This window comes from Ursus maritimus, unplaced genomic scaffold, assembly GCF_017311325.1.
Source record: "Ursus maritimus isolate PB19 unplaced genomic scaffold, ASM1731132v1 scaffold_2, whole genome shotgun sequence".
In the NCBI taxonomy this organism is placed as follows: Eukaryota; Metazoa; Chordata; class Mammalia; order Carnivora; family Ursidae; genus Ursus; species Ursus maritimus.
The window spans coordinates 96,300,673-96,325,728 of NW_024424452.1; the positions used below are offsets into that span (position 1 = coordinate 96,300,673).

A 25,056-nucleotide genomic window follows, 5' to 3' on the forward strand; every position below is an offset into this window, starting at 1 on the left:
AGAGCGTGGAGAACGTGCCTGTGTGTAGACCAGGTTTTGAGCGATGTGCTAGATCTCCTTTAAGGCTTTATGAATGGCACTAGGGCGGAGGTAGGTGTGTGGCGATGTCATTAAACAGAGGCCAACTTCTGTAAAATAAATCTTAATGCTAGATGAATCTTGGCCTCCTAAATTCGTATATTTCCATCATGCTTTTCAGAGGTGGCGGTAGCAGCTGGAATGGGCCCGGGAGTCCTCTCAGAAAAGGCTTTCCGCTGTCATGGTGAATTACACGCTAGGTTCGCTGTGAAAGCTGGCAGAGAATGGCTAAACAGCATAGATAAGCCGTCTTGTTGATGTGGGCCGGGGAGCTGTGCCATCTGTGTTTCTACCTGGTAAGTACCTGCCAGCCAGTGGACCTTCCTATTTAGCTGTTACCAACAAGAACATTCCAGTGGTAAACCGCACCCGACACAGGATTCTGAAACCATTCAGTACAGAAAGCAGGGCACTTCTCAGAAGGAACCCATATTCATTTTGTTTCCTCTTTGCTTTTAAAGGCTTTAAAAAGTAAATATATTACAAACCATATTCCAGACGTAGATTTAGAAAGAATTTTTAAAAATTTCTTTCTCATTATAATGGTGGAGACAGAACATTTTATTTAAATATCATAGACTTGAACTTACACCTCACACTTAGGTGTACACAAAAGGCAAATGAGAAAAAAAAGAATATTAGCACTAGGAATAGTTTTGGAGACCAGTTGGTCCAGCCCTGCTTTTCAGATGAAAAATGTAAGGCCAGAGGTTAACAGAATTACTCAACAATACAAATGAAGTTAGTTCAGTATTTTACCCATACTTCGTATACATAGTATCTCCCATGTATCACTGATGTCACAGGCAAAAAAAAAAAAAAAAAAAAAAAAAAAAAAAAAAAATCTCATGAATTTCTTGAAATTCAACGTCCCAGGCATCAGATACTAGGTAATCACAATAGTCCCTGACCTACTGCATTCTGGGCGGAAAAGAGGAATTTATGTTTTTTTCTTGTGATAGGGAATTTTTATTCTAGGAAAGGCCAATTCCCAACAGTTAATTTCTAGTCCTCCTTTAAAATGTATTTCTTCAGAAACTCAAGACCTAATAGATTTCTCTAAGTTTCAACTAAGCAAAACCATTGAGGATCTTTTCATATATACATGGGTTACTTGCCTTTCTTTTATTGGAGGCCTGGCTGTATATCCTTTACCCATTTACAGGGAGGTGGGGGGTGAGGAGGGTTGGTCTTTGAAGTTTAACTCTCTAAATATGCCAGTTACCCTTGTCTATGATATAAGTTGTAATTTTTTCCTCCTAGTTTGTCAGTTGACTTTGCTTATGCTGTTTTTTCCCTTTCTTCCATGATTTTAAAGAAAACTTCAAGGTGATGTCCAGGTCACTCTTTGGATTTATCAAGGTGAGTGTGGCAGAATATAGTCTAAAAGCAACTTAAAACCCAGAATTACACAGTAGCTATCAGTCGTCATGTACAAATCTATTGTTAAATGTCCAGAAAGATTCTGTTATTTTCCAGATCGTTAGCATGGCCTGTAATAGCATCCCAAATAAATTACTGCTCTCTATGTGGCCCATTTAGGTACTCCAGGATCACCTATGTAGAGACCTGTACATGAATTTTGCAGTTCTTAAAAGTCATGGTTTCTTAGTTTATTTGGCATATTCTGAATCTATACAAAAAGTAAGTCACTTGCTTTTATAATAAAATTACTGTTTGATTTAAAAGAGTATGTTTTTATACACACAGTACAAATTGCTTTGAAATAGAGCTTACGAAATATCCAGAGCTCATTGTTTAAGATGTTTGTCTTGAAAACCTCTCCCCCAGATTCATTTAATACCTTCTTAATAAACAGAAAATACGTTTTTTTTCCTAGTGAAAGTAAAAACTGATCTCGCTATATTTTATATCTGATCAATAGGAGATTTTGCTCTATCGAAGAAAAAGTAACTAAGAAAGACATGGGTGTATAAAGAAACAAACATAGATGAAGAAAGGTTAGCAGAAGATGAATCGAAAATCAACAGTGGTTATCACTGAGTAGTATAATTGTACGTGACTTTGTTTTTCACGTCTTCCTCCTGGATTTTGATCTTCTTGTTAATGAGCCCATTCCATAGTATGAACATTGAAAATAAGAAAGGCGGATCACAGACTATAAACAGAAAGCCAAAGTGACACCTTCTTCCTTTAAGTAACTGAGATCATTTGCATACCCTGAGTGCAGTCTTCCCCTAACTAGATGGTGTGTGCTTCCAGCAGAAGGACAGAGCACAAGAAGTGACTAATCCAGGCTAAGAGGAGGGAGCTTTCACTAGCTCCTCGGAGCACCTCAGCATCTTCAAGTGCACATGGCTGCGTTTCCGGGAGGTCGCTTCCAAGATTTTATGAATCTCACATCTTACACTGTTGGATTGTCTCCTTTCCCACAACGTTGTAATTCGAGGTGTTGTCCGGTGCTGGAGTACTTTGTCAAGGAAGGGCACTGAAATAACAGGATATTTTTATTCAGGTGACAGCATGGGTGACAACTGAACCGCCCAGAATTTGCTTCTTAAAATGGTGATACTAACATTACACGTAATTACGAGTTCAGAAGAAGTGTTTTGCCCTCCTTAGTGGTTGCTATGTAGGGCACAAGAAAATATGGCCTAAATTGAGACACTGAGTAGATAAGAGAGGGAGTAATGAAAAGTTGACCTTTCCTCATTGCCTTTTTTGCCAAAGGAAAAGTGTTCTCAATGTTGAGCAACTAAATAGAAAGAACCTTGTTCCAGAAACATAGAGGTCCCTCATAACACACAACATAGTTCTGACTCTCTTTTCTGAGCCAGGTCATGGCAGAGAAAGTAAACAGGACTGCTGGTTTGGAGCAGGGTCTGTCTCAGAGAGTATGTCCTCCCCCTACCACAGTCAAGAGTGAAAGAAGATATTGTGTAGTCCAAGGGGTCCGAACGCTTCCCTGGCCATGCTGAAACCTCTCCTCTCCCTTAAGGGCAGGAAGACTGTCCTCCCCGCAGTGGAACACATCCCTGTGGAGGCCCAGCAGCTCACCTGACACCCCGTATCATTCCTGCCACCTGATCCCTCATCATCGTTTTCTTTCCACCTCACAAGACTTCCCAGCATCTGTTGTTACCTGCGTCATCTTTGAACATTCTCATGTCCTTTAGCACGCAGCTGTGTCTGGAATCTGCCTCTTTTCCTGTATCACCCTTTCTGCCCTTGCTCCCGGCTTGGGCGCACAGGTCTTAAGGTTGGTACTGACTCTGACTCACTCCTTATCTACCGTATCTTGCCACAGATGATCAACCTTGGTCCTGTAGAACTCTGTGGCCAAAATTCAGTCTTAAAAAGGAGATTGGAGGCAAATTCATTAGGTAGGACTTCCTACCATTTTATTCAAAGTTGATCAACAGTCAGTGTGCACAGTTTTACGTGTACCTTGATATAAAAGAATGTTTCAAAAAAGTTGAGGATACATGAAATTTTGATCAGTTTACCCTCAACTATTGACTGTACATTTCTCATTTGATTAAATCGATACTTCGAATTGGGGGAAATATGAAAGGGGGTCCTTACTCATAAGCTAGTCAAGCATGGTAAAGAAAACGCACAGGTACAGTATTGGTAGAGTAAGTGGCTGATCAGTGAAGAATAGCAAATGAATGAGAGCAATAGTACTAACAGGCAACAACGGTAAATGAAATTCTGAATTCTATGGGATGTAAGTTTATATACAGTTTGTAACGATAAGGGAATGTTTGTCATTTGGTGGAAACCAAACCAGGATTTAATATCATACAATCAATATAATCTCAACGTATAACCTTGTAAAGTATGCGAAGAAGCTTGTGAATATTAGCCATTGGATAGAAGCTATTACAGGTAATTTTTCTATTTATACTTTTCTGGTATTTTCTATATTTTCTAAAAGCAAATATTACTATTAAAAGAAAACATTCTAAAAGGCACAGACAGTAGCTGCTATGAGTTCCAAAGACAGACATTCCTTTGCATCAGAGCACTTGGGGAGAGCTGCTTGAGTGAGGGAATTCTGAGCTGGGTTAATGCAAGTTTGAAGGGAAGAAAAATGGTCACGTGTGTAGGTAGCTACCCTGGCAGGACTGAGGAGAAACCAGATGATCTTTTAAGTACTCTTGTGTATGTGTATTTAAATGGACTTCTGTGAAGACAACCGTGGCCCTTGCAGTGGGCAGTACCTTGTGTGTTTCTATTTAGTGGCCGCACAGTGGGCTGTGAGTCAGTTTCCCACAGCTTTTCCTTCAGAGTAAAATCAAAGGATGCATCAACCCAAGAGCCTTGGAGCATAAGGTGTACAGCATCCCGGAAAGCATAATATTCTCTGTCTTATTTGAATCTTAAAATCTCCCGCATTGTTCGACTACTGTTCCCCTGTGTGTGTATTTGTGTTAATATAATGCTCTTTTCCCTTGCAACTATTGGAATGACATTAGGAAAAAAATACTCCCCTAGGAAGTCATACCATGTCAAGAGTTCTATGTCCTCTGGATCTACCAGTCAGGTTTCCCCAGGTATATGCAAATGCTATTTCCAGAAGAATCAGGCTGGATGATCATTAAAGCTTCAAAAAGTTAATTAGCAATTCTGAATTTTTAAAAAGCAATGCCTATTTCATTTGCTTCCATAAACAGTCACAAAAAACAAGCTATTCAACAAAAACAAAGTGAGTACAAGCCAGATAGTAAACATTGGGATTCACACATTCTAATTAGGAGAAAGTTGACCCTACCTTCTATGTTTGTTTAGAAGATCTGAATTGCCTATATCTTAACTATAAAATGCCTCTCCTACCCTTTTACCTTTTCCTGGGGCCACTTCTACTGTCCTCTGTTGAATTTAAGATTTCCAACACGTTTGTTGATAAAAAATGGCAGGTTTGAATTAATGCACATTGATATATGGGAAAGAGGACAGAAAGGAAATTTATTTAAAAATGTGATACTTTTGCATCTGCTTTCTACAGGAGTGGCCTAATCCCTTTTACAGGCTTTTGGTGCTGGTGTTTCTGACAGTGTCCTTAAGGATCTGGATAGATAGAAATGTTAGGACACTTGGGCATAGCCAGAATAAGCAAGGACTGGGCAGATGGCTCTGTACAATAAAGAAAAATGGAATTTTGAATTTACAAGAAAACCAAGAGTCAAAATGAGGTACCCTGAGAACACATTAAAGATTTGAACAAAATGAACAGGTGGCTAATGTGAGAGAGGCCTAGGAAAAGGGTGGAAAGCCAAGGCTAACAGGGGGACCAAGCAGAAAATCCTGATCCTATGATACAGTTTAGGGTCTGGCATTTATCTTCTTAAAGACTAGATAGTAAATATTTTGGCTGTGGGTGCCACCCAGTCTCGCCCTTTGTGACTTCTACTCAACTCTGCTGTTGCAGTGAGAAAGTAGCTGTAAGTAGGCTAACAGTGGCTGAGGCTGGGTTCCACTAAGACCTGATTTACGAAAACAGTTACTTTTAGGTTCAGTGATTTCTAATATTCGGTTCTACCTTGTGCGCCACTTCGGGTCGTAGCATAATCTCCCTTTTCACCCCAATCCTTTAGCAAACCACGAAACAGTTACTACACAACAGCTGTGCTAGTAAGCTGCTACTTTGAATTCCTGGAATGCAGGCATGAGGTGTGGTGACAGGAGGTGTGGGGGAAAGAAGGGAGAGAGCAGTCACCTGAGGCCAGGGGAGGCAGAGAATTCAAGGAGAGTGGGGAGCAGGGGAGGGGAAACCCAAAGTCTCCACAGGATCCTGAGGTGACCCTGTGAGTTTGAGGGAAGTGGGGGACCCGGAGGCACCCCCACGTGGCAAATGCTTGGGTTCCACAACAAAAACGAAAGCTTCCTTCTCACAGGTTCATAGCGTCCCTGCACAAAAATACAAGAGTGCTTTGTGAAAACAGTGCCTGTGCATAGCGCTGACGACAGTCCTCACCAACTCACTGGAAACAACCGGAATCCATCAGAAACAACCACCGAGGCCTCTCCCCTCCCTGAAGTACCTTCTAACTCCCCTGGTACCAGTGATCCGACCAGAGCAGCAACACACGCGGATCCTGCAAATCATCTCCAGCGTTAGTTCTCGAGGACATCATGAGCTCAGTATTTACTTAGGTACCTGCTGTTGTCCTGATTCGTCTGCAGAGTTTGCGGCTTTACATGGCCGTCTTCTTGAGGATGTAAATGGGTCGTCTCTCGAGGTTTTTCATCTGTATTATTGCTAAGTGGCAGGAGAAGAAAAATAGGAAAGGTACCTTAATTATGTACATTTCAGTCGTGGAAGAAATTCGTCAGCGGCTTTCATTTTGAAATTTAGGGCAGAATTTGCCTCAAGTTTCTGAAATCTTTGCAAGGTGTGTAAAAGGACAACATAACCAAATCCCACCTTTCACGACTAAGTCAAAACTCGAAGGAGGAAATCGTATGAAAACCATCCTGTACGGTGTGTCAGAAGACGCTGAATTCTTATAGACAGGTGTCCGTGCCTTAAAACAACACCTATTTCCAAAGCAATTCTGACTGGCAAATAATCATTTACTGCCAGATTGTGACATTGAAGCCTCACAAGGTCAACGGCTCCGCACAGCGGATCTTACTCAAGGCTTCCTCTTCTGTTTTCGCGAAGATGGGAGTTCTGTTTTCTGTACATTGATGTCCACAGTTTGGAGAGCAGCAGTAGTGGTCATGAGGCATAGGAGGACTGACAGTAATGCCAAGGATTTAACCACTTTTAAATGCCAATAACAATCACGGGTAAATAACAACAGCTAACATTTTCTGACCTTCATCCTAAGCGAGGCAGTGTGTTAAGTGAGGTTGGAACTATTGTCCCTATTTTACAGACAAGGAAAATGAAGTTTAGAGAAGGTACGTGTCTTGCTGAGGGTTTCAGAGCTAGTAAGTGGGTGTGAACACAGCTCTTACTGATTGCAAAGCTCCTGATCTCACCTGGTAACGCTACTCTGCCTCTTCAGGGGTTAAGATGCACTTCATTGTACAGAAATGAAATGAGAAATGATACAATACAGTGCGTTTAGGTTTCAGATATGTGTTGGTATTAAGCATTTAAGTGTGGAAGCACAAAGAGTTAACTCCTCCACTTACCAGTACTTCCTCATTACTCACTCACTCTACCCTTTCTTGGAAATTAGAACGAGGGCATCCCTTGAGACAAAGAGGAAGACTGAGTCAGGAGCCAGTTTTCACAGGATGAGGAAGGGCAAACTTGCATGAGGAAGAGTAGAGGGTTGTACTGACAGGTGTCCCGGGAGGGGCTTCCAAGGATCAATGACCAAATGGTTATCTGAGGAATGGCCTAGAAGTGGTCTTGGATGCTAAGTGGTATATGGGGTGTGAGAAAATACAATCTTAGTGTATGTTGAATGAATGGCTATCCAGTTGATTGATGGTGGTTATGAGATAATAGAAAATATGTATTATTTTCTTCCCTCAGTACTGGCACAGATCTCTGAAACACTTATATAGTTTTAAGTATCACTGAAAAAAATGTTATTATCATCTGTATTTCTTTTAGTGTGAATACTTCTCTATCCTTAATGTACATCAAGGGCCTGCTTTATAATTAGGAATTATTACATCTGTATATGTAGTAGTGGTGGGTTTTTTGTGGGTTTTTTTTTTGAGGTTTTCTTTCACTTCTCTTTGGCTTTCAAGAGGAAGCGGTACAGTCGTAGACATTTTCTAGGAGAATATGGCTATACTTACCTTTTTTTGTGCTTTACAATTATCCACCAAGAACCAATGATGAATGAAAGAAAGAAGATCATGCCAAAGAAAATACCTAGGCAGTAAAACAGGGTCATTGACTGCATGGAAAATGGAACCCACAGGTTTTAAACTCTAAATATCTAGTCCCACCGGAGGCTGCCAGTGAGTTTTTTAAATGTAACTATAAATTCTACTTTTAAGAAACACCTCACACAGGCTTACCTTGAAGAGTTTCCCTCTACTCCTGGTTTAATCTAGCGCGTTAGTCTTACTACCGCAGGGTCACAGATAAGGGGTGAGCAGAGCAGTTTGTAACCTTTAGTCCAAAGCAGCCTTTCAACAGAGAGGTGAGAAGAGTGCGGGAGCTCGGGGCGGGGGCGCTGCGGGACCCTGCGCTCCTGTCTTGTGTAAGGCGCAGGCACAAGCTACTGTCTGCAACAAAGTCTACCACCAAACCACTCCTCTGACATGGGCTTAGGAAATTGGTCTTTGTGGCCTCCACTGTGTGCAAGTGGGCATGACACCATCCTGAAGAAACCGCCTGGGTTATAAACCAAAGAGGAAGTTGTGCTCTCCAGCTCCGTTAGAATAGAAGGACGATTATGCATTTGTAATGATTCAAAGCCAGTATAGAACCTTCGATAAGGGACACTACTCTTTCTGCCCGTGAGGATCCCAGTCCTGCCGCACCATGGCCTGAATTTCAACTTACTTTCCTTCTAACTGAAATGGTAATGTAGGAGACGTTGGTCTTTCCTTTTACGCTTCATTCACTGTAAGTGAATACTTACTGTTAAAGGTGCTAGAGCTCCTCATCCAGCCCTCCACGAAACTTACCGACTATGAGAGCGCTACTTGTACCTGAAGGGAAGACAGAAGCCAGGACAACATCAGTCTGGCCCACAGCATGATCGACAGTAGCTCTCAGCCAGTGACAATCCATCCTGATTTCTTTTCAGCACACAGTCTAATATTTTTCTATTATAAAACGCCATTGGTTTCCCTCCCACAACCTCATTTTATCTTGTGCACTCAGCAAAGTAGTTTTTTTTTCTTTTCAACTTAAAATTTTATCATAAAAGAAAATTACAGCAGAGAATTTATAAACCAGTATAAAAGAAATACATCACACACGATGGTACTACCCTGAAAAATCTTTTACTTGGTGAAACTGTCCTAAAATTGTGGTGTATATTTTTCTAGCGTCCTTCGCAGACTATGCCTGCCTAACTACTTTTTTCTACATTCAGCTCCAGAAAGCTATTTCTGGAATCTGTGATTCCAGGATGCCTCTAGTAGGTCTTCAGGAACTAGAGAGCCTTAAATTGATCTACTTTTCTAGGACTAATTCTACTTCTGTCTCTTTCAGCTTGTCAGCTCTAAAAAGAATCAGTAGAATGATAGAAGAGGGTGCAAGTTGGGGCACCTGGGTGGCTCAGTCAGTTAAGTCTGCCTTTGGCTTAAGTCATGATCCTGGGGTCCTGGAATTGAGCCCCAGCATCAAGCTCCCTGCTCACTGGGGAGCCTGCTTCTCCCTTTGCCCCTCCCCCTGCTCATGTTTTCCCTCTCTCTCAAATAAATAAATAAAATCCTAAAAAAAAAGAAGAAAAGGGTGCAAGTTCTTGGAGTCAAATTGGCTCAGTTAAAAATCAGTTTTATTACTAAATAGCCATATATTTGCCATGTTCGTTGAATTTTCTGTATCTCATTAATCTTACTTGTATATTAGCGATCACAGTACATCTAACTCAAAAGATTACTCATCCCCTAAATATTTATGAGAACATATTATGAGCTATTTGATTCTGGATGCTGGGGACACAAGTGAATAGACAAAAATCCCTGCCCTCGTGGAGCTTTTATATATTTATATAAATATATAGATATATTTCTCCCCACTTAATCTTGAAAACCACTTAATGGGACAAACTATTTTCATTACTTTAGGTATAATCATTAACTTGCTCAAGAGCTCATAGAACTAAAAGAACAAATGTAAAGGACTCAGAGAAGTGCTTGTCATAAAGGAATCACTAATAGATGGGTATTAGTTCTTGTTTACTGCTCATAATATATATTTTTTCTTCATCACAAATTTAATAGTATCCAAATAATACAGAAATATGTGAAGTAAAAATAAGAGTCCCTGTAATTTTTCTCCTTTACTGTTAAGAATTTGGCTCATTATTTAGTGGACTTCTCTTCCTAGGGCATCTGTGAAATGAAGTCTCAGGATGTAATAAGCCAACAATTCTGGCTATAATCAGTATTTATCGAGGAAGCATCAAGTGATTTCTTGCCTTTTTTTTTTTTTCCTCTTCTTCTTTGCCAATGTTCTCTGGAGAGCAAAATTGCTTTGGCTTAGAACCACTGATTTTTAAAAAAAATATTCTGAAATGTTCTGGTACATTCCTTTCTGGGACATTTTCCCATGATCTAAGTTTTTACGTAGTTATAGAATCTCTCTAATATTTCAAGAGTGGAATGAAATGTTCAATATATGTCAACTTGTACAATCATCACAACCACCACTACTGCTATTTGCATGATAACACTATTAACCCTTCATTATATTTGCACATATTTCTCTTCAGGCTAATGTCTTCTAATTTACTTTTTGAAGTACATAAATTCTAAGTCAAATTTGTTGACATTTTATGATTTTCTCTGTGCTATTTCTAGCTCAAAATTTGGCCTTCTGTTTCATAAATATTCTTCTTAAGTTCTACCTTAGCTTTGCCATGTTCACTTTTAAAACTTCTCTTTCTTCCATCGGGTATTTATTATAAGATAAAAAGAAAGGGTCAAAATTTCTTCAATGCTACCTTATAGCATTTGATCATCTTTTCCTTTCCCATGGATTGATGTCTGTTATTTTATCTGCAAGGTACTTTTATTTTATTTATAATAGCCTTTATTTTATTAACATCTGCTTTGTTCCACTTATTTATAAAAATAAATTAATATTTTTGTGTTGGCATAAAGTGATTCATGTATTGTGGCTTTATATTTTGTTTTAATATCTGGTAGGGCTGTTCCTCCAATTATGTGAATTTTCTCTCACAGCCACATCTTCAGAATTCTCTAAAGGCATCCAGTCAGTTCAACAGTGAGATTTTTGCCAAAGAAGTACATATAATTTGACATTAAGGGACTGTCAGATTTATAATTTGGAACTATTATGTGAGTCAGCTTAGTTAACACATTTAAGGAATTAACTATAAAAAATAGATCTTGAACAATCTTAGCATTCAATCATATAACAAAGAGTTATAAAAATTGTGGAGGGCAGCCTCGCACTAATTTCGCTTAAGGATGATTATACAAATTTTGCTCATCAGCAACTGATGTATACAAGTTTAGGGTTTAGGATTTTCTATCTTATATCACTTTCTAGTTGTTAGCAGAGGGCTACTCTTCTGAGCTCAATGATACATGATTTTTAAAAATTAAGTAATTAATTTTTTAATTTAATATACTGTGTTCTTAGTTTCAGGGGTAGAGTTTAGTGATTCATCAGTTGCATACAACACTCAGTGCTCATTATACCAGGTGCCCTCCCTAACGCCCATCACCCAGTTACCCTATCCCTCTACCCACCTCCCCTCTAGCAACCCTCAGTTTGTTCCCTATAGTTAAGAGTCTCTTATGGTTTGCCTCCCTCTCTGTTTTTAACTCATTTTATTTTTCCTTCCCTTCTCCTCTGTTCATCTGTTTTGTTCTTCAATAAATAAAGAAGATGTGGTATATATATACAATGGAATATTACTCAGCCATCAAAAAGAATAAACTCTTGCCATTTGCAATGACGTGGATAAAACTAGAGGGTAATATGCTAAGAGAAATAAGTCAGTCAGAGAAAGACAGATACCATATGATTTCACTCATACGTGCTTTCTAAATCTGCTCTATCCAGCTGTACCCCCTTAAAATCCTGTAGTCTACATCAGTGAGGGAGACCAGCTATCTTGTCTCTGTACCTTGTAAAGTGCTCCCTCATTTGTGTTGAAATATTCTTGAAGGCCTGCTCTACCACTGATGTGCTCCTGAACTTTAAGGCCCACAGGCTATAAACAAGTCATTACTATGCCATGTAATCGACAATAGAGCAATACAGACAAAAAAGGGTTCAGGGGGGTTCCTGAGGAGAGATGAATGGGTTGAGCGGTGTGAGAAGAGCAAGACTTGCCTTACTTTCATTTCTAAGGTCTTTCTGGGAAGAATTAGAAGCTCCTGTTGTGCTCCTTAGCTCTTAGCAGGTGCTATAAACATCACACCACATTCAATGACAGTATAGATGAATGAATGAATAGTAACCATGACTAAGGAAGGACCTACATTTCTTGCAGCTCCATTGACTAGATGTACATATGGCCAGAGGAGGGTTCCATGTGTCATCTGCCTGGCACTGGCTCTGGGGACTGCCTTTCAGTGTATACCCATCTTCACACTCGAAAGTTATATTATCTCCATAGCGATACACTTTTCTCATGTCCAGGTCCTTCCGGATTCCATTCATCGACTCTGGGAGGATACATGTTACCTCTGAAATTAGAAAAATGAGAAGGAAGTTGAAATTTTATTATTCATTGTTAGTTGAAACTGCCATAATGGAGAGATGTATGACCTTCAACTACTTTGCCTTCAGCAAAGATGAGTCATGTTTTCAGTCAAGAACTCCTGAGACCCGCTCAGCATCTTAGGATTTTAAATTCTCTGACTTTTCATTTCTTGGGTAAAGTAAGGAAATATGGAATGTATTACACATCCACTTTTAATTATTGACACCTCTGCAGCTGTGGAAAGGTTGGGAATTACGATAACCATGCTCTAACCCTGGATCCACTTGTGTCCCACCGTAAGGAAACAGGACTATCACATTAACTCTCTTTAGGTATACAACAGATACCTGTATTCTGCTTCCTGATTATCAAATGCTTGTTTCTGGCTCATTTCTATGCATAAACTAAGAAGCTAGTAAATCATGATTCTAAATTTAAAATGTAAGTTTTCTACTTTCTTTTATCTTATTTAGCTTATTCTTTGTTTTGCTTTCTTTCTCTGCCCAGCTATTGACACCTTCTTCAGCTTCAAGCAAAGCCTGCTTTTTGGTTGTAATTATCCCAACATGAGGCTTAATTATTTTCTTCTGTATAGGAACCAACAAGGTAAAGTGGTATTTTCCAAAGTATGGTCTGTGGTCTTCCTACAGCAGAATATGCTGATTAGTTTGTTAAAAGTAGACCAAACCCCAGCTTAAAATGTCAGAATCAGAGTTCTTAGGAATGGCGCTTGAGATCCTAATCTTAACGGGGTTCCTGGCTGGTTTTGCTAATGCTGAAGACCCACAGTGACCACGATAAAGCATGTTCGAAGAGGACAGTTATTAAGACAAAATGAATTTTACTTGAAAGCAGCCACCAAGAGAATAGAATATTACCCTTTTGTTTTCAGGAGAAGAACCTTCTCAGAGTCTTAATTGGAATACTTAATCTTTGAAGTATTCCCCGAATCTTCCTACTTCTCCATGCAACTAAAGCAAGGAAGGGTAAGCGTTCCTATTTCTGTAGAGATATAGGGACTCCGCAGTTTATGCAGTCCATTCTTGCAAATAAATACAGGAGAGCCACTTAACCATCTCTGTGGAGATTTTCTCTCTACATTTTCTCTCTCTCTAAAATCAGAGGGTGGCTAGCCAAAAAGTCTGACTTTTAGGTTGGGGAGGGCCCTCTGGTCCTATACCCACCAAGGCAGTCATAGGACTAACTGCTCCTTAACATTTGAAACATGGGCATGTCTGAAGTCCCTCCTACCTCATCCCTGCCCTTAGCTTAGTTTTCTAAAAAAGAAAAGAAAACAGACAAAAAGCAAATTGCTAACTTAGAATTGTGCAAAGTCAAAAGAACCACATTTGAAAGGAGACAGAATATAGTGCAGTGTTTAAAAGCATGGGCTAGGCAGTGGCCCGGTGCTGGCACCACCACCCACGAGCTGCACACCATGGACTAGTTCTGGGTCTCTCAATTCCCTCTTCTGTAGAACAGCAAGAATAATCCCACCTCATCAGACTCTTTTGGAGACTAACACAAACAATTTTTATTAAAGGCCTCAGTACCATGCTTAGTCACAGAATATTATTTTTAATTCCATATTTTGTAGTTTTAAAGAATATTGCCAACAAAAGATTTTAAGTGTATGCAAACATAGACTGGAGTAAAGGCAGTAATTCCTGGAACTCTTTCTAGGGAAGCGATGAAATGAGCACTTCACCTTTGGTCTCGGAAATTACAGTAAGGACCCATATTCAGTAATTCCAGGAATTAATTGCTCTCGACTTTGCTCCATGCTTCAATTTTCCTCACTGAAAAACTGTGCTTCTAGCCTCTTATTTAAGGTATTTGTGAGGACCACTTGTGACCCTCTGAGGTCCTTCTGAGCTGAGATATATTATTGGTTAAAAGCCTGCAAGTCATTTTAAATTGGTGTTTGATGTCTACTGTATTACTGGAAATTCCAACAGTTCTTCCTACTAATTTGGTAGAGCTGAGACTCCTTGGATAGTCTCCTGCCCATCTTTTTTCCCCCTGCTTTTCTCCCTCCCTTATTGACACTCATTTCACAATCTTCTCAGAAAGATCTCTCAGCCTTATCAAACTCATACATCAATTTTCCATTAAAAAACCCAGCAGGANGAATAAGAAACACCTTTGCAATAATGATCAGATTGGCTCCAGGTTCCCTGGTATGTGCAGAATATGAAGGCTCTTCCCACCAACAAGTAGCCTGGGTCACAAGTGTAGTTGACGATCATCCCAGGAAGATAAGGAGACGCATGCCCTTCAATGTAATGCCCATTGTGGATCTTGGGCGGATGTGGGCATCCTAAGAACAAGATCCCCCCCAAAACACAAGAAAAGACATTCAGTTAAACAAAGAAGTACAAATACACCAACATATCTAATAACGTCTTTGAATATTAGAGACACAGGAAGACCCAAGGCAGGCAAGGTCCCAAGGCACTACTTATCTACCGTTCAGTGGGAAGACTGACTCTTTAAATGTAGACCTTCAGCCTTTAAACAGGATCACCTGTATTCTCCACTTGCAAACGTCATCAGAGGGCAGTACCACCCCGATCGATCTATAAACGACCCCTTCAGTGCGGTCTGTCCTCACTGGTGCACAGAGCTTGTGTGGACAATCACAGCCACGAACGAGCCCCCGATTGTCAGGCACTGTCATTTAATGCCAGACTGATAGGTAAAAGGAAGGAGTTGCCAAGAGCACAGCCTTGAACTCCACCTCTCTAGGGCATCTTGAGTTCCCATTGCCAAAAGTGAGACAAAGGGTCAACAAAATGCAGTCACAGGCTGAGCAGAACACTTAGAAGGAGCAAAAGGAATACAAACCCCTGCATCGGAGTTTCTTTAGTTATTTCTCCTGCATCAAATCTGCAGTAAAATACAGCCATCAACATGTGTTTTTTGCTCTGCACACCCACCTATCCAATAGAAATACAACTTTTTTTTTTTTTTTTAAGCAGGTTCTATGCCCAGGAGGGAGCCTGATGCAGGGCTGAACCCACAACCCTGGGCTGTTCAACTGACTGAGCGACCCAGGCGCCCCAAAATATAACTTGGAATAGAGGTGGCAGGAAAGAGTGTTTTCTTTGGTGTTTGTTTTTAGTGTTTGAAAATAGTCTGTATAAAGTCTGGGCCTCATTGATTCTCCCCACTCTCTCCCTCCTCCTCTTCTCACTATCCCACACTCCTCACCCCAGTGGGAAGGGCCATCAGAGTACCACCAGTTGGGACACAGCTTGGCACATCTAGAACCCAGCTGTTATTTGCCCAGCAGGTAATTCTGTGTGTCTGACTTTTATAGGAAAGCCACATTCCCAAGCAAAAATGACTGTCCCCATAGAAACAGGGAGGCTCTTGCCTAAATATTCTGATCTATATGGGGCATAGGGAAATGTGCACTGACCTGCAGGACCAGCGAGTTCACAGCGGGGGGCAGGGCCGCTCCAAACCCCGTTCCCTTGACCATCACTTGTGCAGAGGATGGTGCTCTCCCCAATGAGGTTGAAGGTCATCCCTCTGTCAGGGTGGTGGTCACACGTGTACGTAATTTCCTTTCCATAGGGAATGTCTCCCTGAGAAGTTCCAGTGTGATGCCCATTAAGGATAGATGGAGGATTTGGACAAAAGATTTCTAGAAAGAAAGCAAGAGCTTTAGGTTCCATTAGAGTTTCAGTCAAAATGATCATACAACCATGGGGCCCTGAGACTGTGTATTTTTGCCCTGAGAACACAACTAAGGTGGGTGGATTTGAATATGTAAGACTTTTTCAGAGAAGGAACTAACTGAAGTGAGACTGAATTATAGTTTATTGCAAAAGTCCAAGACCCTCCAGGTAGCTAAGATTCAATTTGAAAGGTAATTAATTTGTTTTTAAGCAGCTATTGTTTGCCTGCTTGATGTCCGGCATAAAGACAGTCCTTGGTTGACTTTGGGGGTACAAGACAGATGAGGTTGGCCCTCAAAGATCTGAAGTTGCAAAGAAATCTTAGTGAATCCTCATTAAACATAGACTATTGTTTTCAGCAGATGTAAATGTTATGTGATGATTCAAGACTAGTACCATCTGTATCAATACCAAATACACAATAGTGTCTTCAGAATACCCTGATTCCTATAGGGCTCTTTAAGCCAGATTACGCGGCTCTAGGAGCCTTTTAAAAATTTTTTTCCTTTTGTTTTTTTCTTTCTTCCAAGTGACCGGCTGTGATTTCTTTCTGCTTTTAGTGTATCTGTTTCTAGCAATTCTCTCCCTAAAACTAATCTGATGCTTTGAATCTGATGAATTTAGGAATAGATTCCCAAGCCTGTCAGAATTGTGTGAATAAACAAGCGAAGGCCTTTATACAACGAACAGTGATTGACTTCTCCTATCTAGATTTTATCTGTTTGTGTTTATCTAAAGCTTACTTATATATTTTTTATAATAATATTTTTTTATTATATTATGTTAGTCACCATACAGTACATCCCTGGTTTTTTATGTAAAGTTCCATGATTCATTAGTTGCGTATAACACCCAGTGCACCATGCAATACTTGCCCTCCTTACTTATGTATTTTAATTTCAGATTTATATGTCTCAGGAAGGCAGAGTTTGTTGGATATCTGAGTTTTATCCATATTGGATGTTCTTATAAAGTTCCATCACAATCCCATAAGATGTCCAAATAGATTTCTAGCACGATATTTTAACAGAATCCTGATTAAAGGGGCGATTCACAACTGAACAAAGGTGGTTCTGTATATGACATTTCTGCACACCTGTGCTTCAGAAAGTAGGTGGACAGTATTTCGGAGGCTGCTGTGGATCCAAGGGAGTTGGAATCCAAGGGAAGGAGGGGGTATTGCCCCACCCACATTTGCTGCAATTGAGGGAAAAGCAGACCTGGAGAGAGCCAAACCTGGTGGACATGCACCAGAGATAGAGAACTCGCAGAGGTCCAGGCAGCCTGAAGGGAGAAGCAGGTGCCCCGCAGGCAGGACAGAGAGGAGTTCGGAGGCAGAGGAGAAGGAGGGTCTTGAGGAGCCAGCTCCCTCTCAGGGCCAGAGACCTCCCTCACAGAGGAGGTAGACAGCGAAAGAGGTGAGTCACTGACTGGACCCATTTCACCCCAGCTGCACAGATTTCTGAGAGGGGACCTCTACAACTGGGGGAGAGAGGAAAGGGAGGGAGAGGCAGACAAGAATAACAAAGGGCATTGACAGAACCTGTTCCCTGGCCATCATCTTTGGGATTTCAGCAGGAGGTCTGCCCTCAGACCTCTGGGAGTACCCCGACTTGAGGATCCCCCCCTGTTGGGTTGTGGGCACGCACAAAGCAACAGGTGCTAAACCCACACCTCCCCCAACTCTGCCATCAGCTTCTTCTACACCAGCTTTTTAAAACCAGTGCTCCCCAGTGTAGCCCAGAGCCAATGCAGGTTGAGAAACCAAAAACTAGAGCTATAGCGCCACCTTCTGGAAGTAAAAGGAATGGTTTCTAATTGCAGTAAACAACTAAATAAGGTACGTGCTACTTCAAATGGGATGGCAGAGATACATTTTGTCAAACACTGAAAAATGACAGGATCATCATATGGCAAAGAGGAAAAGGTTATTCTCCAGCCATCGATCTCAGAGGCATGAAATGTTGCAATCTAAATGATAGAGAACTCAGAACAGCTGTTATGAAGAGATTTGGTGAGCTACAAGAAAATTCAGAAAGACAATTAGATGAACTCAGGAATAACATTAATGAACAGAAAGAGTTCTTTACCAAGATGTGTGTGTGTGTGTGTGTGTGTGTGTATATATATATATATATATATATATATATGACAGAATATTACTCAGCCATCAAAAAGAATGAATCGTGCCATTTGCAACCATGTGGATGGAGCTAGAGTGTATTATACTAAATGAAATAAGTCAGAGAAAGACAAATACCATATGATTTCATTCATATGTGAAGTTTAAGAAACAAAACAGATGAACATATGGTATGGGAAATAACAAAAAAAGAGGTAGAGGGAAACAAACCATAAGAGACTGTATTTTAAGATTCTATTTATTTACTTGAAAGAGAGAGTGTGAGATAGCATGAGCTGAGGGAGAGGCAGATGGAGAGGGAGAGACAGACTCCCCGTTGAGGAGGGAGCCCAATATGGGGCTTGATCCCAGGACTCTGGGATCATGACCTGAGCCAAAGGCAGATGCTTAACCAACTGAGCCACCCAGGTGCCCTCATAAGAGACTTTTAGTGATAGAGAACAAACTGAGGGTTGATGGAGGAAGGTGGGTGGGGGATGGGATAGATGGATGATGGGTATGAAGGAGGGCACTTGTTATTTGTGCACTGGGTGCTGTATATAAATGATGAATCATTGAATTCTACTCCTGAAGCCAATATTGCACTGTATGTTAGTTAACTAACTAGAATTTAAATAAAAATTTGAAAAAACGAGTTCTTTATCAAAGAGACTAAAATTAAAAAAAAAAAAAGAACCAGACACAACTNAACCGCTCTTTTATTTATGCACAATAAAGTTTTCTGTTTCTCTAAAACAAACAAACCAACAAACCAGACAGAAATTCTGGAGATGATAAATTCAATGAATCAGATGAAGAATAGATTAGAGAGTAAAGGAAATAGGACAGATCAGATCGAAGAACAGATTAGTGACCTGGAGGATAGAAATTTAGAAATAACTCAGGAGACAGAGCTAAGATTTTTAAAAAGTGATGAAACCCTATGAGAGGTATTAGATATGAGAAAAACAAATATAAGAACAATTGGTCTACCAGAAGAAGAAGAGAGGGAGAAGGGAGCAAGAAGTGTCTTTAGCAAAATAGTAGCCGAGAATTTTCCTAACAGGGGAAGGAATTAAACATACAAATCCAAGAAACTAATAGAATACCCTATTTTCTCATTGCAAAAAGACCCTCCCCAAAATATCTTGTAATGAAACTGCCAAAAAACGACGATCAAGAAAAAATCATTAAAGCCACCAAGGGGAAAAGAAAAAAGCAACCTACAAAGGAAGCCCGGTTAGGTTACCAGTGTACTTCTCAGCAGACACTCTATAGAACAGGAACGAGGAACGATAGATTCAAAGTGGTGAAAGAAAACTTGCCAGCCAACAATACGTTCTCTAGCAACGTTAGCCTTCAGCTATGAAGGAGAAATAAAGGCTTTCCCTGAAAGACAAAAACTGAGGGAGGGTCACCACCACTAGTCCTGCCTTACAAGAAATGTTGAAAGAAGCTCTTCATCTGAAATGAAAAGACATCAATGAGTGACGCAACAGCAAGTGAAAGTACACAGTGCTCTAGCAAAGGTGAAAAATAAACAGAAAACCACAACTCTTTGGAATGGTGTGTTAACCAACTAATTATAATATAAAAGCTTACCGAAAAGAGCATTCAATAGAACTGTATCTGTATGATTTCTCAATGAATTCACAGCGTGAAAGGAGGTAACCTAACAACAAAAATAGAAAAGGGGAGGAGTAGGGAGCTGGAAGCTTTATAGGTGAATGAAGATAAGGCGTCATCAGCTCTGAAGCTGGCGAGGTCCGGAAGCCTGGGTAATCCAGGTTCTGTTGGAGAAGCTAAGCTTCCCAGAGAATGTTTCAGAAAAAGTTATGTGGAATGGGGGCGTTTCACAGACTCCTAAGAGACCTCCAGAGAAGACATGGCTTCCCGAGAAAACACAGAGAGGACAAACAAAGTGCTAAGAATAAGTGAGCTGGATGCACTTGAACTTAACAAGGCTCTGGAACAGCTGGTTTGGCCCCAGTTTACTCCGTGCTTTAGCCCTTAGCCCACTTTGAACCACAGGTGAAAGTATTCCTGTGGCTTGTCTTGTGGCGATTCACCGTTTACTCTTAAAATGCCACCGTGGGACAGTGCATTTTGCATATTCAGTACAAAAATGATGTTTCCCCGAAGCCCAGGTACCAGCCGCTGTAGCGAGAAGAGGGCTGCTATCACCTGTTTCGAAACCGCCATTCGGCATCATTTGGGAAAGCCAGGCCGTGCGTGAATATCATGGCTGGACTTTTGAAATTAGGTGGGCTGATTAATTTCCCGATTTTCCTTCAGAGGGGCAAGTTTGCAACTTAGACAGAACGTTCCCTAGGCATTCGTTCTGTATGTCGCAAGCCCTGAAACTAAACGTGAAGCTGCCTTTGAGTGTATGACCAGGGACTTCTCTGGCATGGTTTTGCTGAGTTTCTGATTTTTCTCTCACCACTTATTAAAACCCAGAAGTTGAAAGCTAAGTGATCTTCATGGTGTGTTCCTCTTACTGGTGCTCCTAACAGTGGCAATCCATCAGCCACCAGCAGCAAACAGTGTTCTCTGTGTGGAGAGTGGCCCCCACGGGTCACACCATAGGATGTGAGCGTATCTTCTGTTACTGCTGTATGAAGAGTAGTTTCTTATTTAACGGGTACTTTCCTCGTCCTAAGTGTGGCAAAGACGTACACAGTCTGCAGCCACTGAAACCAGGAATCGAGATGTCAGAAGTTAATGCGCTTTAGAAACTAAGATTGTTTCCTCTGAGGAAAACTGTATTATGTTCAAATCCTTAATATTAGTCATCCTAAGCATACCGTTTAGATGTCTTTTATGAGGGGATGTGCTTCTCAGCCACCGTCTTCTGTTCCTTTCCAAGCATGAGGAAATTCTAATCACCAGAAACCACATGATTCTGAATATATTATGTAAATAATAATGTTTATTTTTCTCTAAATCATTGTATTCAATTCTTAATGTCGAGAATAATGGACAGTTTTTGTCAGACTAATAAAAATGCTCTTTCATTTTGCTAGTTCCTAGAAAGAGGTTAGAGCCTAAAATGATTTTGGAGACTCTGGGAAGAGTGTGCATTTATTTTCAGAGATGGCATTATAATGTCATAATCTGACAATGATGAGACCCTGGTGTTTTGAGCCTTAAGATCTAGTGGCCCCAGTTGTAATTTTAAGCTTTTCTCTAAACCCTATTTTTGAGGGGTTCGGTTGGCTTCATTCTCAGGCAAAGTGATGGCCACCAGCAACTCCAGACTGGTGTTCTGCCGCTTTCTGATCCCCCCGGAGAGAGAGCTTCTTGAGTAATAGTTCCAGCTAAGTCCAGGACCCCATTATCATCAGTCTGCCTGGGATTACACATTTGTGAAGGAGGACAGAAAAGGACTCCTCTTGATTACTAGATGTGTACCACGTGGGCCCATAGTAGGAGAGCAGGCAGTTCACCCCAGGAAACCCAGGTGCCATTACAAGAATAGTGGATGGCGGACAGCTAAAAACAACAGATCCCTACTGGAGTCTACATTTGCCTTTTTTATATCAAAAGTCTGTACGCATTCTTTAATTTTACCAGTGATCTGATTTGATCAGGACATAAGTAACTGAATGGTTGAGTCAGACTGCAGATTTAAAAGGATTAATAAATCAAGATTTTGTTATACCAACAACAACAACAAAAGATCAGGCGTTATCAACATAAAAAGGACTATTTCCTCTATGACACGTAAGCCACATGGTAAACCCAAAGCAAAAATTTCGAGTCATGAAACATAGAAAATGAGGAGGGTGACCGAATCACCATAGGAAACCACCATTTTGCAAAGATAAACAGAAACAGAGAGAAAAAGAAACAAAGGAGGAACAAGACAGCCAGAAGGCAAATGATACGATGACAGTAATAAGTCCTTATGTAGCAATAGTTACTCGAAATACAAATGGATGAATTCATCAATCACAAGGCACAGAGTAGCTGAATAGATAAGAAATAAGACTAACTATACGCAGCCCACAGGAAATTCATTTCAGCCCTGAAGACACACGTAGACTCAAAGTGAAGGGATGGTGCAGGATATTCTACGCAAGTGGAAATCAAAAGAACGTGGGCATACTCATACTTTGTATAAGACAAAATAGACTTCATGCCAAAAATGATAACAAGAGACAAAGAAGGTCATTATAAAATGATAAAAGGTCAATCTATGTAGAAGATATAATAATCGTAAGTATATACACACCCAACATCGGAGCACTGAATCTATTAGGCAGAAACACAGAGACCTAAAGGGAGAAATAGACAACTATATAGTAATAGTCGGGGACTTCAGTTCCCGTACTGTGAGCAATGGATAGATCAGACAGAAAATTAACAAGGAAATATTGGAATTGAACCAACTCGTGAACAAACGGACCCGACAGACAGATATAGACTATTCCATCCAACAGCAGCAGAATACACATTCTTCCTGAGTACGCACAAAACATTTTCCAGGGTAGATCATATGATAGGCACAAAACAAATCTCAGCAAATCTAAGATGACTGAAATCATACCAACTATTTTTTTCTGACCACAGTAGAAATATTCTTTTTCTAGAAATCTACAACAAGAGGAAAATTGGAAAATCTATGTGGAAACTAAACACTATGTGGAAACTAAACGACCCACTTCTGAACAACCATTGGATCAAAGAAGGAATAAAAAAGGAAATAAAAAAATGATCACAAGACAAATAAAAATGGAAATACAACACACCATATCTTATGAGATGTAGCAAAAGCAGTTTTTTTTTAAGATTTTATTTTTATTTATTTGACAGAGAGAGAGAGAGAGAGCACAAGCAGGGGGAGTGGGAGAGGAAGAAGCAGGCTCCCAGCGGAGCAGGGAGCCCGATGCGGGGCTCGATCCCAGGACCTTGGGATCACGCCCTGAGCCGAAGGCAGATGTTTAATGATGAGCCACACAGGTGCCCCAGCAAAAGCAGTTCTAAGAGGAAAGTTTATAGTGATAAATGCATATATTAAGAAATTGGAAAGGTCTCAAATAAACAACCTAACTTTACACTTCAAGGAACCAGAGAAAGAAGAACAGATTAAGTCCAAAGTTATCAGAAGAAAGGAAACAATAAAGATCAGAGTGGAAATAAATGAAGTAGAGAATACAAAAACAATAGACAATATCAACAAAACTAAAAGCTGGTTTTAGGTAAAAATAAACAAAACTAACAAACTTTTAGCCAGACTAACTAAAGACAGGAAGAGAGAGAGGGAGACAGAGGGAAGACTCAAATAAAATTAGAAACGAAAAAGGAGACATTACAAAAGAAATACATAGGACCATAAGACACTATTATGAACAATTATATGCCAACAAATTAGATAACTGAGAAGAAATGGATCAGTTTCTAGAAACATAAAACCTACAAGGCAACTCGGGAAGAAATAGAAAAACTAGGGGTGCCTGGGTGGCTCAGCTGGTTAAGCGTCTGCCTTTGGCTCAGGTCATGATCCTGGGGTCCTGGGATTTAGCCCCCTCATTGGGCTTCCTGCTCAGCGGGGAGCCTGCTTCTCCCTCTCCCTCTGCCTGCTGCTCCCCCTGCTTGTGCTTTCTCTCTCTCAAATAAATAAATAAATAAATAAAATCTTTAAAAAAATAGAAAATCTGAAGGGACCAATAACTAGCAAAGAGAATGGACTCAGTAATCAAAAACCTCCCAACATAGAAAACTCTAGGGCTGATAGCTTCACTGATGAATTTTACCAAACATTCAATGAAAAATTAATATCAACCCCTCTCAAACTTGTCCAAACAACTGCAGAGATGAGAATATGTCTAAACTCATTCTATGAGTCCAGCATTAGATTACCCTGACACCAATGCCAGATCAGGACACCTCAAGAAAAGTAAACTATAGACCAATATCCCTGATGATATAGAAGCAGAGTTCTGAATAAAATATTAGCAACCCCAATTCAAGAACACATAAAGAGGGAGATTTATCCCTAGGTGCAAGAATGCTTCAACATACACAAATCAATAAATGTAACACGTCACGTTAATAAAATGAAAATTTTAAAATCATATGATCATCTCAATAGATGCAGAAAAGAACATCTGACAAAATACAACATCCTTCATGATAAAAACACTTGGCAGATTGGGTATAGAAGGAACATACCCTAATGTAATAAAGGTCATATGTGACAAACCCATGCCTAACATTGTACTCAATGGAGAAAAATGGAAAGTTTTTTCTCTAAGGTCAGGAACAGGACAAGGGTGACCACTCTCACCGCTCTTTTTCAATGTGGTACTGGACATCCTTGCTAGAGCAATTAGGCAAGACAATGAAATAAAGGTACACGAACTGGGAAGGAACAAGTAAAAATGTCACTATTTGCAGATGATATGATTCTGTATACTGAAAATCCAAAAGACTCAAACAAAAAACATTTGGAACTAATCAGTGATTTCAATAAAGTTGCAGGATATGAAATCAAGATGCAGTAATCAGTTGCATTTCCTTTTTTTTTAATGATTTTTTATTATATTATGTTAGTCACCATACAGTACATCCCCGGTTTCCAATGTAAAGTTCGATGATTCATTAGTTGCGTATAACACCCAGTGCACCATGCAATACGTGCCCTCCTTACTACCCATCACTGGTCTATCCCATTCCCCCACCCCCCTCCCCTCTGAAGCCCTCAGTTTGTTTCTCATAGTCCATAGTCTCTCATGTTTCATTCCCCCTTCTGATTACCCCCCCCCTTTCTTTATCCCTTTCTTCCCCTAGTGATCATCCTAGTTCTTATGTCAGTTGCACTTCTATACACTAAGAATGAAACATCCGGAAAAGAAATCAAGAAAACTTT

General features: G+C 40.3%; 1 protein-coding gene and 1 pseudogene across 1 annotated transcript in view; one reads left to right on the forward strand and one right to left on the reverse strand.

Annotated features, from left to right (window-relative positions):
* Positions 1–621: 621 nt before the first annotated feature.
* The window catches only part of LOC103672539 (complement receptor type 1-like), a 68,413-nt gene continuing 43,978 nt past the window's right edge, over positions 622–25,056 (reverse strand). Inside the window, exons 12-18 of the mRNA XM_040634509.1 lie at positions 15,799–16,026; positions 14,518–14,694; positions 12,151–12,357; positions 8,650–8,673; positions 7,810–7,885; positions 6,087–6,304; positions 622–2,527 (exon numbers count right to left, since the gene is read on the reverse strand). Coding sequence (XP_040490443.1) covers positions 6,184–6,304; positions 7,810–7,885; positions 8,650–8,673; positions 12,151–12,357; positions 14,518–14,694; positions 15,799–16,026 — 833 coding nt within the window. The 3' untranslated portion in view covers positions 622–2,527; positions 6,087–6,183. The remainder of the gene's footprint in view (positions 2,528–6,086; positions 6,305–7,809; positions 7,886–8,649; positions 8,674–12,150; positions 12,358–14,517; positions 14,695–15,798; positions 16,027–25,056) is intronic.
* Positions 19,109–21,026, forward strand: LOC103672500 (annotated as a pseudogene).